At 33.5% G+C, this 12,197-nt stretch overlaps 1 protein-coding gene across 2 annotated transcripts in view; it reads left to right on the top strand.

Moving 5' to 3' along the window:
- The window catches only part of GRIK2 (glutamate ionotropic receptor kainate type subunit 2), a 723,766-nt gene that overhangs the window by 596,334 nt on the left and 115,235 nt on the right, over nucleotides 1-12,197 (top strand). For both annotated transcript variants that reach the window (XM_068985543.1, XM_068985544.1), the window contains exons 12-13: nucleotides 4,201-4,319; nucleotides 7,916-8,133. In XM_068985543.1, coding sequence (XP_068841644.1) covers nucleotides 4,201-4,319; nucleotides 7,916-8,133 — 337 coding nt within the window. The remainder of the gene's footprint in view (nucleotides 1-4,200; nucleotides 4,320-7,915; nucleotides 8,134-12,197) is intronic.

The raw sequence follows: 12,197 nt of genomic DNA, 5'->3' as shown, positions 1-12,197 counted from the left end.
TGAAGAAACCAGGTAATGATAAATGTATTGAAGCTTTTAGAACTATAGATATGTAAAAATGAGCAGAGTACCTGAGTCATTCAAGTACTGGTTAAGCTTCTTTAACAAAGATAGCCAAATATACAGTGCCTTGATTCAGAAAGCATTTATTTCTCCTACTGTGCAGCCTAGAGGAGTGTAGTATAGGGTCTTGGGGCATCTCTGTCATCCTCAACCCAGGGCTTCTAATAATCTGTAGTCATCACCATTTCCTAAAAGAGGAAGAAGGCAAAGAAAGTCCAAGGCAAATATCCTTAAAAAGAATTCTCAGAAGTTATACACATCACGTCTGTTCATATTGCAAAGGCTCATATTTAGTTACATTCAAGGGCAGAAAGTATAGTTTATTATGTGGACATCAATGTTCTTAGTAAAACTCAGGCAGGACAATGAATACTTAGGGGTAATTACCAGTGTCTACCTTAGATACTTCAAGAAAAGATCAGGAAAGGTCAAACTAAATGATGGCAGTGATTGGAATTGAAGGGTGGGTATAGGCTTTGAATAGTGGAGGGAGTAGAGAGGATATTACAGGGTAAAGGACAAGATGATCAAAGAAATGGGTAAGAATCAATATAGGATTTTGGGGGAAAGTGGCCAGAGGCTGGTGAGTAGGACAAAAAGCAGTAGAACATAATCCTGGAATGGTATTATGGAGCACAGTGCAGAGGATCTGAAATTCCACGCTTAAATGTCTGGGTATTTTGTATGTAGGCTGTAGGCATGATTAAAGTTTTGTTTGTATCATTTTAAAAATTATTCTACATGACAGTAAACTGGGAAGCAATATTTAGAGCTTTTAAATTTGGAATGCAAGGTGGAAAGACTATCTCAGAGACAATAGCTACAGAATATGACAACCTGAACTGGTATTAATGCCAATGGAAATAAACAGGGAAGGAGGAGAGGAGGAAATGAAAGTCTTTCTGTAGGGAGACTGATTTAAATTGACAACTGAGGGCTTCCCTGGTGGCTCAGAGGTTAAAGCGTCTGTCTGCAATGAGGGAGACCTGGGCTCGATCCCTGGGTCTGGAAGATCCTCTGGAGAAGGAAATGGCAACCCACTCCAGTATTCTTGCCTGGAGAATCCCACGGACGGAGGAGTCTGGTGGGCTACAGTCCACGGGATCGCAGAGAGTCGGACACAACTGGGCGACTTCACTTTCACCTTCACTTTGGAGGTCAGTGTTAGGAGAAATGAAATGTAAAGAACAGAAGTTGACTATAATGTTCAGGACAAGTGAACTAAGGACTAAGAGCAGGACCTTTGTAACTTGATTTGGGAATGCCTGCAGGTGATGCTATTGACAGAGACGGAGAAGACAATTAAAGGGAAGGATTAGGGAGAAAGATTGTGGGTTTGTATTGAACATATTAGCATTGAAAAGTCTATCATCTGGCCACTGGAAATTCACTTTAGATCTAGGAAGTGATTAGGGTTAAATATAGATTTGAGGTGGTTGAAATTTTTCTGATGGGCAGAAAAAAGTGTGGAAGTCAATAGAATTTTTAAAAATGGTGAGTCAGAAGAATTAAAAGGAAGAAATATTGACTCAAGATCTGTTGGAAATACAAAGGAAAGGGTTAAACATAGCAGTTAATCTTAGATGGGAGAGGTAATTCAGTTCAGGAAAAAAAAAAACAAAAACAAAACAGACTGGAACTAGAATCAGAGCTGTGTTGTCTTCAATGTGAGGGAGATAAGCAGCTAAAGGACAGTGCAAGGCCAGTGAAGTGTGTGTGTGTGTGTGTGTGTGTGTGTGTGTGTGTTGAAGGATAACTTACATCACACTATTAGAAGAATGTTACTGCATCAAATGGAGACAGAAGAAAAGCTTTCTGAGTGTCACCGTGAAGAACGAATTGCAAATTCAAGTTAGATAGCATTTTTGTTAGGCTAATTCCACCTCTTTTGGGCCCACTGGAGATCTTCATGCTAAAGTAAAAAGCAGACAGAGCGGAGAAGGTGAAAGGTGTACATAATTTGAATTTAAGTATTAGTTTGTCATACATTTTTTCTTTTCTTTCAATTAAATTATATAAAAATCACTCACTGAGGTAATTATTAGTCTCTTGAAATGAGTGTATTTCCAGATTTTTCCTCCATACTTTTTCCACTTCTCCTTCCACTTTCCTCCCTCATTTTTCTTTCCCTGCCTTCCTTCCTTCTTTTCCTACCTTCTCAGAATGAAAAAATATATGTATATTTTTATATGTACATGTAAAAATACATACACATATGGAGAGGAAGGGCAGAATCCCCCATATTTATACTTCCATTTCTGCACCCCCCAAAACTTCATCTCCTTCTCCCCATTCAATGGAATCCCCTGAAGCACTTATAAAATTCAAGGGCTCATGGGATTCTGTGTGAAAACCAGAGATCTTGATTAGGCAGGTTCTACATGCTCACCCTCTGTGGTTATGTTTTTAAGATTTGTCATGTACAAGAACTAAATTGAGCTTTTACAGACCAGCTTTATGTTTATAGCTGATATACTGTCAACAGTAGGAAAAGAAAAGTTTAATTATCCAGGAATCAGAATAGGAGTCAGAATATGTAACTACAGGCAAAGTCACATTTTAAAATATTTATTATTTAAAAATAGAGTTTATATAACTTATCCAAGGCCATGGAGATGCATGGTCCAGCTGCAGAGCCTGTGATCTGATTACTAGATCACAATTTTTCTGACGAACAGTAAATTGTTTATGGATAATTGAAAATTAATAATATTTTTCTTTTTTAAAAAAGACAGTCTTGGATAAAGTTTGATGACCAATATTCTAATATTTTGAAGTACTTTTAAAAATGTATATAACTATTTTTACTAGGGTAAAAGTAATAAAGGCATTTAAATAAAAATGAAATGTTTACAACCAAAGCTATTTCTACTTCAGTCAGACATAACAAATCAGATCAGAATGTTTAATTACTATCCAATCAACCTTTCTGTTCAGTGTGTCAGTTTAACTTAGAGAACCAAACAAAACATTCCTTCGTTTGTCAATGATAGCCTATTAAAACAAGGGTGTTCTAAAAATTGCATTAGGAGGATGTAAATGGTTTGTTTGATCTTCTGAATTTTAATATGTCAGAAAGATTATTGTGAAGAAAATTGGGCTTTTTGAAGTGACAGATACATTATTCAAATAACTTTGATTGAATGCAAGATTTTTTAATGCTTTCATAAAGGGCACACACACTAATTTTGATTTGTAAAAGAGTGGCTTTAAAATTTGAGATATTAGGGAAAATATTTTGTTTATTTTTTGATAGTACCATTAATTGAAAAATATATCTGGATTATAACTAGGACAAATTATGTGTACACATGACAAGTTATAAAGTTCTTGGTTTACAGTTTTCAAGAGATTGTTTATATTTCTAAAACCATCTAGAATTGGCTTCAAAAATTAATTGTCTTAAAGCAGTGATTCAAACTAATTGTAGATTTGAAAACAAATAATATGTGGATACCAGTGTCCACATGCATTCCTGCTTCTCATACTACTTTGATATCTTGCATATTGCCAGCCTCTCTGAAACACATAATGAAGTTAGAAGCAAATATAAGAGTGTAGTTCATTCTGATTTGGTTCTATTTGGATTTGAGTTTGTCACACATTAAGATATAAATCCATGGTACTGTATTCTTTTGTGAAAAATAATTATTCACTGATTACTCAATCTCTTCCACTGTGGTAGTTTCTATAATAGCATAAAAAAATTCTGAAAGTGATTTTGTATCATTTCTCCTGTTTTTAACAGGTTTTCCACAGTTTTAAAAATGTTTATTTCATACCTGTTTGTTTTCTTCTTTAATGAATTTCTAGTCTTTAAAAACATTTTGTTAATCCTTCTCTTGAAAAGCCTACATCTTAAAAATCTTTGTTTAATGATACACAGATTTTTCTCTTATGTCATATATGGTAAAGAAATGCTGCTAATCATCTTAGTATGTAATCAGCTGATAAGGATAGATATCTTTAAAACCTAGAACTTGCTGTCATGAATATGAAATTATACTATAAAAATGCTGATTTCTGGTTTCTGCTTAATCTTACCTGTCTTTCTGTTTCTTTTGCAGCAAAAATGCTGGATAGAATGTCTTCTTACTGCCATTTAAATATATTCTTTTCTTCTGTCAATTACCACAGGTTTAGTCCCTATGAGTGGTATAACCCACACCCTTGCAACCCTGACTCAGACGTGGTGGAAAACAATTTCACCTTGCTAAATAGTTTCTGGTTTGGAGTTGGAGCTCTCATGCAGCAAGGTATACGATTCAGCCTGCTATTTCCCTTGGGCACCATGTCCCACTCTTTGCTGGGGGTGACAGCTCTTGCTGGCACAAGTCGCTTGCATGGGTGCCTCTCTGCATGTAACCATAATCCAGCTTCTCCATCTATCTGATGCATTTAGGCATTCTCAAATCCCATCCAAGGGAGATTCTGAGAAAATAATTAGCTTTTGCAATTGCACATAACGTATATCATCTAACTTTCTTAACCTATGGTAGATACATTATCTCATAGATAACCCAGCTAACCTGATCCATTAGCTAGAAGCTGCGTTTAAAGCACTACTAAGACTGCATCTTCTTGAGACAAGAATACAGTGTATTACTCCTGTTTCTTGTTTCATTTTGATGTAAAAAATTCCCTTTCCTATCAATTCTTGATGACTAGATGCCTTTGTATTGCATGATTAGTAAATCTATTGCATATAAATTTGTAAAAATAAAATATTTAACCATTTAGAGTTACCTTTACAAGTAAAATATTAGCTGCATCTGATAGTATATAAGAATATAAAGTATTGCATGCTCAGAAGTGCATGCAAAAATTCTCTTTCATAATTACTTAAAAATTATAATATTAATGTTAAAAGTAAAGGCTACATTTCTTAGAAAATGACATAATATATGCAATATGTTTTAATGGTATATTTATAACTATGAATTTATTATTTTAGTCTCAGTTCTCCCAAGCTAACTGTTTTCTTTGCTGCTGTGATTTCTTTTATTAATCTTTCAATATTTATATAAAGTTCAGTAAATTAATATGTCAGACCTACTACTCAGTATAAAAGATTTCAAAACCAGACTATTTTATGCATTTAAAATGTAATATTTTTAAGTTTTAAAATTTTGTAAATAAATCAAAATGCCCTTGAACAACTGACAGTGACTGGATTAAGGAAAGAAAACATACTTATTTGTAAGGGTTACCACACCCTTATAAGGGTTTACCTTAAATTTTACTGGTGTATTTATGATCCACATTGAAGAAATTCATTTGGCAATTGCATTACAGCACTGAGGAAGAGAAAATTTATTTTTAAATTATAAATTGTTAATAAAATAGATACTTTGCTTTTGCATGTTTAATATTATGCATAAATCCATTATTTCTGACTGTTTCATTTATAAACTACTTCCTAAACTAAAAGTAAATATTTGCATATTAAAAGGAAAAAATTAACTTAAATTCATGTTGCAAGGAATCCTACTAATGAGATAATTTTTGCTTTTAAAAATATGAACATCCAGTTATATATGTATTTAAATCTGAAACTTGAAGGTTCAGAGAACTCTTACATAAACTAATTAAGTGAGTGGCATCTCTTTCTAAATAAAATGAATAATCAATAACTGTATTTGCCCTTTCCTACATTTTGAGTCCAGTGGCTTTTTTCCCCCTTAGATTTATTTACAGTTGGAAAATAATATTGGAGTTATCTTAAAAAATATAAAAGTAAATAAAAATACATCATATGAGACAGGAATCTCTTCCAGGTAGCACTGGATTATGTGATTTACCCAGGCACATTGCTAGTAACCTGCTAATAACTAACTCTGATAGCCTGGAATGAATTATTCTCATAGTAAAGATCTAACCATAATAAAATTTTAAAAATTATTTTTCCTACCACTTTGAAAAATAGTATATTATTTTTATGTATAATTTATAAAATATTTGGATATTTTTGAATTTCAATATTGGTGAGATGAACTTGATATTTATAAAATCTAGCAATAAGAAATAAAATTATATCTAATATCTCTAAAAATGATGACAAGCAATCCAAGCAATGAAAAATTCAAATGTACATTTGCTTTGCCACAAACTTCACTGCTGGTGGATACATGAAAGAGGAACCCATACTATTCTGGCTGATGCCCAGCTCCCCAGGAATTAGTGGGATATAGTGCTGGACATGACGTTACCTTGAGTACATGACAGTCAGCCCCTAACCAGGCTCTGATTCACAAGCCTAAGAGGTATTCACTTTAAGTCCTTGGGTAAGATATGAACTTGTGGTAATTGGGCCTTTTTTGTCGAATGTCTCCACTGTTCTTTTCTTTCTCAGTCTTGTTTGACTTTATTGGTGTTGTTGTTCAAAAAAGAAAAAGAAAAGAAATGGTAGACTGGGCAGCCAAAGCTGCTGATCATGGTGGGAATATTTTAGTTTTTCGGTGTCCAAGTGTGTGTCTGACAGGGCCTAGGAGCAACTACATCAGAAAGGTACTTTTCTGTTTTATTTTGTTTTGTTTTTCTTACAGAGTGGTAGGCAAGAGTCTGGAGCTGGAGTTGGCTGTCATGTCCAAGTCTGTCTGCTTTCTAAAATGTTGTTTGTTTGTTTGAAATTGGAAGGGTAAGATGAACTGCAGTATAAGATGGACTGTTTTGCTAGAACCAAGTCATGATACCACTTCTTTTCAATGTTAGCATGAATAATTTGTTGTATGTTTAATGCATATAGAGATATGTTATCTTACTGTATTTGTTATTGTATTTAAAAATATATAAAACATGGAGTCCATCTTTGCTTCATTCCATTTTACTCAAACCTTATTAAAGTTAATTTATTTGTAGACAATGCTTTCTTGATTATAGGTTCAAAATGATGAAGGGTAAATAGTAATATATATACATAAATTTTGTATAATTATCTTATTAAAAAAGTTATACATGCTGATATTTATACATTTACATATTAAAGCTATAAATAACATGGTAAAACTAAAAGACTCAATTTAAAAAGTGTTAGAATTTTAATGTATATCTAAATTAATTAAAATTAATAATAATCAAAAGCAATATGTAATGATCAGATCTCATTCTCTTATTAATACCATGAGCAGACAACTCCAGCCACATATTGTACTATAACTATGAAATTTGTATATATGTGTAAAGATAAATTTATGCCAATTTAACTATTTATTCTTATTCTGATTTCCCTCACTGAAGCTAACTATAGTGACAGGAGACATTTGTTTATGCATAAAAAAATAGTTGACTACCTATTTTAAAATAAAAACTGGACTGAAGCCCCCTGGCTCAAAAAATGTGAATAACTGAAATTGTTTTCATACATTACTTTTTAAAATGGCAGTATAGACAAGATTTTTGAGCTTCATGCACATGAATAATGAAACTTCACATAAATAAAGCTTGTTATGAAATGGATCAAAATGTACATTAAATCATTTCTTCTAAAACCTGCTTTTTTATAGAATATAAAAATCTATAAAAGTAGTTTATAAACAGGAGAGATATTCTCCATTCTAATGCTATTTTTATAAAGGCTATCCAGTCATTACTATGTGAGTCTTATTTTGTACTGTCTCAGGTAGAGCTCAGTCTCCTGTCACTATATGTAAGCACAGATGTCCCAAGAGACATGCTATCTGAAGTTAGCCTCTGCTCTCCCACGGGTTGTTCCTTGCTTACTAAAGTGATATGTAAATCTATGATTTAAGCTTTTATTACACAGTGATTCCGTTCTTCCACTGTGACCAAAAGTACCTGACTGCTGATCAAATTCTCTGTATTCGTCTCACCTTTTCCCCCCAATCTTTGTTAGGTTCTGAGCTCATGCCCAAAGCGCTCTCCACCAGGATAGTGGGAGGCATTTGGTGGTTTTTCACACTTATCATCATTTCTTCGTATACTGCTAACTTAGCCGCCTTTCTGACAGTGGAGCGCATGGAATCCCCTATTGACTCTGCTGATGATTTAGCTAAACAAACCAAGATAGAGTATGGAGCAGTAGAGGATGGTGCAACCATGACTTTTTTCAAGGTAAGTCCTACTGGTTATCTAAAATTTATGTATTAAAATGATAGAATACAAACAAACCTGTTCTTGTTAATGAATGTAAGAGCATAGGAACGTTGTTATTTGTAGAGAATAATCAATAGCATATTTCTTATGGGATGGAGACATATTCAACTAAATATATGGTCATCAAAGCAAATCATTTTAATACTTGCAAATGGCAAGGAGTTGTTGCTTTGTAAGTATTTCATCTTTGTTTGAAGGAAAATCTGTTTAGAAGTAACATTATTTTCCCCACCAAGGTTTTGTCATTGAATGTAAATAGACAAAGTAATGTATGTACTGCAAATTGAATAGTGGGAGATTCAGACTCTACAAGGTGTGGATATTCCAGAAGAATAAAATGATTACATGTAAGAATGTTTTCCATATAGGCATTTCTTTTTGTTAAGATGAAACAGGTTTTACTTGTTGAGAGCCTACAGAAAAACAAGGAAAATAAGCACAAACAGTTCCTATTCGCTGGACAATCATCCATCTAATATTCTAGAAGGCGTAGAATCTCAAAATGGGCTACCCCATTGGCATGCAGTGGTTTGCAGCGGGGAAGTCCGTTAAACATTTAAGTGGAAATTATGGTGGCACCAAATTCCAGGTACATAGCATCTATGTCCTCCTCTATAATATTCCGATTGTCTCCTTACTTCCGCTGATCTCATTGGGTCAGAGTAGAGCCAATGAGGAGATTCCACTTTAGGGAATCAGTATTATGTCATAATTTATTTTCTATTTTACTGAGTATTTTTATATTGCTTGTAATTTAGTAAATTTTTAAGCCTTGGTATTTTCCTTCATTGTTCACACAAATGCAATTGGCAGTTCAAGTGGACAGAAGTGGTATATTGTTTTTCTCTTTAAAAAATAATTGATTCAAGATATAAAATAAATTATTTCAACAAAACTCCAGGCAGCACCTGCCAAGTACCAGAAACTGTGCTACACATTGGGTATTCTAGAGCAAATAATATCTAATTCTCACTTTTAAGAAACTTATAGTTTGTTGCAGACCGGATCAGTGATCATATAACAGGATTTTATATGACTTAACTTGACAAATAATTATATAATTTTCTTTGTAAAAATTCTTACCAAATTAAATCAGCTTTTTGGGGGGTTCTGGAGATCACCAAATACCTAAAGAATGAAATCGATTGAATGTTTTGGTCAAATCCACATAATTCTTAAAATTAAATTGCTTTCAAAGAGAATATTTTTAATGGCTAGCTTAAAGATTGGATGCATATTTTACATTTAATTGGAAAACTATTATCATTTAATTAAATTTATTGAATAATCAAGTATGAGCAAGTCATTGAGATCAATATGGTGCTATTTGATTATATTAATTGCAATTGATTATTTTTCCCAATTGAGTATAAAAATTAATAGAGATTGTTTTTCTTATTAAAAAACCTTTTTTAATATAAAAAGAGACTAGCTGTTGAAAATTATGAATGTATATCATCAGTGTTAGTAACTTTGTAAAGAGTGAGTATGTGGTGCATTTAGATTATCACAATATTCGAGGGACTTTTGAAGTTGAGTTTGTACAATAATGCATATAAAATACTAACGCAAGTGGTCTGATACCAGAAGTAATAATTTTAGCCTCACAAATACTTCAAATTTTGTTTTTATTTTCTAGATTACCTACATATCCTGTTTCAAAGCTCTTGTGTATTATAGCAAGATAAACCTCTGGAAAAATCACTGAAATTTTTCATCTTTTCCCCATCTTTGAGCTTATCTCTCCCTTTCTTTTCTTTACAGTCTTTCTAGTCTTCTGCTATGCTTTTTGTTGCTGTTGTTTTAGTTCAGTTGCTCTCTTGCAGTGTCATTTTACCTAACTTCACTTTTCTTTGCTGCTCACTTTTCTTCTTAGTCTTTCATCTCTAGTTTTCCTTTCTCACACATGGGAGTGCCTCTAGCACCCAGAGAAAATTGATGTGAAACAACTTTCTGCTTTTAGCAGCACAGACTTTCTTTCTATAAAATTGAAGCCTTTGGAAATGTGCAATAGTCACAATAAAAGCCACACAGTGATAATCACTAAGGTGACAATTATGTTGATAGTTTTATCACATGCTGACATCTTACTGTTGAAACTTGAAAAGGCATTAAAATTTCAAAGGATACAGTATTCAGTAAATGTTGATTTTTCTTTAGTTATTTTAGTGTATCCCTAAATGATACTTATTTCAGCTACATATTTTGGCTTGTTAAACTATATGCTTATACCAGCTATTGGTATGAAATTTTGTTCATATGAAATCTCCTTTCCTGGTGGCTCAGAATATGCCTGCAATGCCAGAGACTCAGGTTCGATCCCTGGGTTGGAAAGATCCCCTGGAAAAGGGAATGACAACCCACTCAATATTCTTGCCAGGAGAACTCCATGGACAGAAGAGCCTGGTGGGATACAGTCCGTGGTGTCCCAAAGAGTCAGACATGACTGAGAGATGAATACTTTCATTTTCTATACCAGCTATTAGTATGAATTAAAAAAAAAAAAAAATCCCTACCAATCTGGAATTGAAGCAATTGCACACTCATTTTGAAATTCTACTGTGAATCAGAGACTATTGTGTGTAGTGAATTTACATCTGATACCATTATTTTTTTCTTAATTAACAGCAATGCATACAAACACTCTAGGAAGCACCCTTAAGGCATTGACTTTCTAAAGGAATTTCCATCCTGTTTTTACTAATTGAGTAAGACCCTGCTGCTAGCTAATTGTTCTGGAACAGCTCAGTTCCAAAATTTATTTTAAAGAATGGTAAAGTTGTATTACTGCAAGCAAGAGCTGGCTCAAGATATCTGGGCTTAAAGGAGGGGTGAGTGTTCAGTATTGCAAAAACAGAGTTACACAGTCATTCTACAGCACTGAACAATTCTTTTTCCAAAGAACATGCCTGACTTTGTTCATTGACCTTACATGTATACTGTTATCAAGAAGATTTCATTCATCTCCCCTATATCCATTACACGCCACACACATTCTCTTCAGGGATAAATGTAAAGCAATGACTGGGAAAGTAACTCAGAATTGAGCAGACAGTGGTTCTTCATTGTTATCTCATGTAAAACAATAGAAAGCTATATGACATCACCAATATGTTCATAGTCATATTTAGATAATAAAATAGCTGAGGGCCCAGGGATCTTATTGAAAAACAATAAAGTAGGAGTCAAACCATTCTTCTCAGAATCTAGGAACTTGGTGTAGCCAAACTGAAGCCTCACCCCAACACAATGTAGAATGTTACCAAGCAACTAGCATATTCTTTTCTCCTTGAAGTATAAAAATTAGGAGAATGAATACATGTAGATTATCAGCTCAAAAATAACTTAGCCATAGCCTGTAGGTAGTATGGTCTCTTTCGAGAATCCCTAGATTTTCAAAGTGGAAGGTGTGTTTTACAAATGATGCTGAAATCACCTTGTTTCTGTGCAACTCGTGACTCAGGTTTTTCAATTTCTACAAATTTTCTCTCTGGGTTTGGTCTCCCTGAAATCTCTGGTTTTGTTACATATACTAATATAGTCTGTCTTTCCTAAAGATATCACAGGAAATATGTGTCCTCTTTTATAGTTATTAGATAAATTCTGCCACATGTTGAAAGGACATTTAAGTAGTATCAAATATCTAATGTAAATCACTTAATACTTCTGAACCTATATTCTACAATTTAGAATAATTAAGAGGGAAGGAAACTGGAATCAGAGAAACCTGAGCTTAATTCCTAACTCCACCATCTACTATCAGTGGTACATAGTTAGGTTTCCTTTACAGCAGCAACTCACTTTTTTTAAAGCAAATTTCTGTACAGTTGTCTTTTGGGACAATGAATATTCCATTCATTGATGCAACACCTGTGATAAAGGATTTTAGCTGTGTTTAGAATATGCGTTTACTTTGAAAATTTTTCTATTCTGTAGAGAGTTGGAAAGGTTTCTTCAAAATATGTAGCCCTCTGTAGTATTTTCATTTTAGTGAAGTCGCTCAGTCATGTCCTACTTACGAC

The sequence above is a fragment of the Capricornis sumatraensis genome, chromosome 13, assembly GCF_032405125.1.
Source record: "Capricornis sumatraensis isolate serow.1 chromosome 13, serow.2, whole genome shotgun sequence".
Taxonomy (NCBI): Eukaryota; Metazoa; Chordata; class Mammalia; order Artiodactyla; family Bovidae; genus Capricornis; species Capricornis sumatraensis.
The sequence above is the reverse complement of the archived record's forward strand: the minus strand, read 5'-3'. Positions and strand labels throughout refer to the sequence as shown.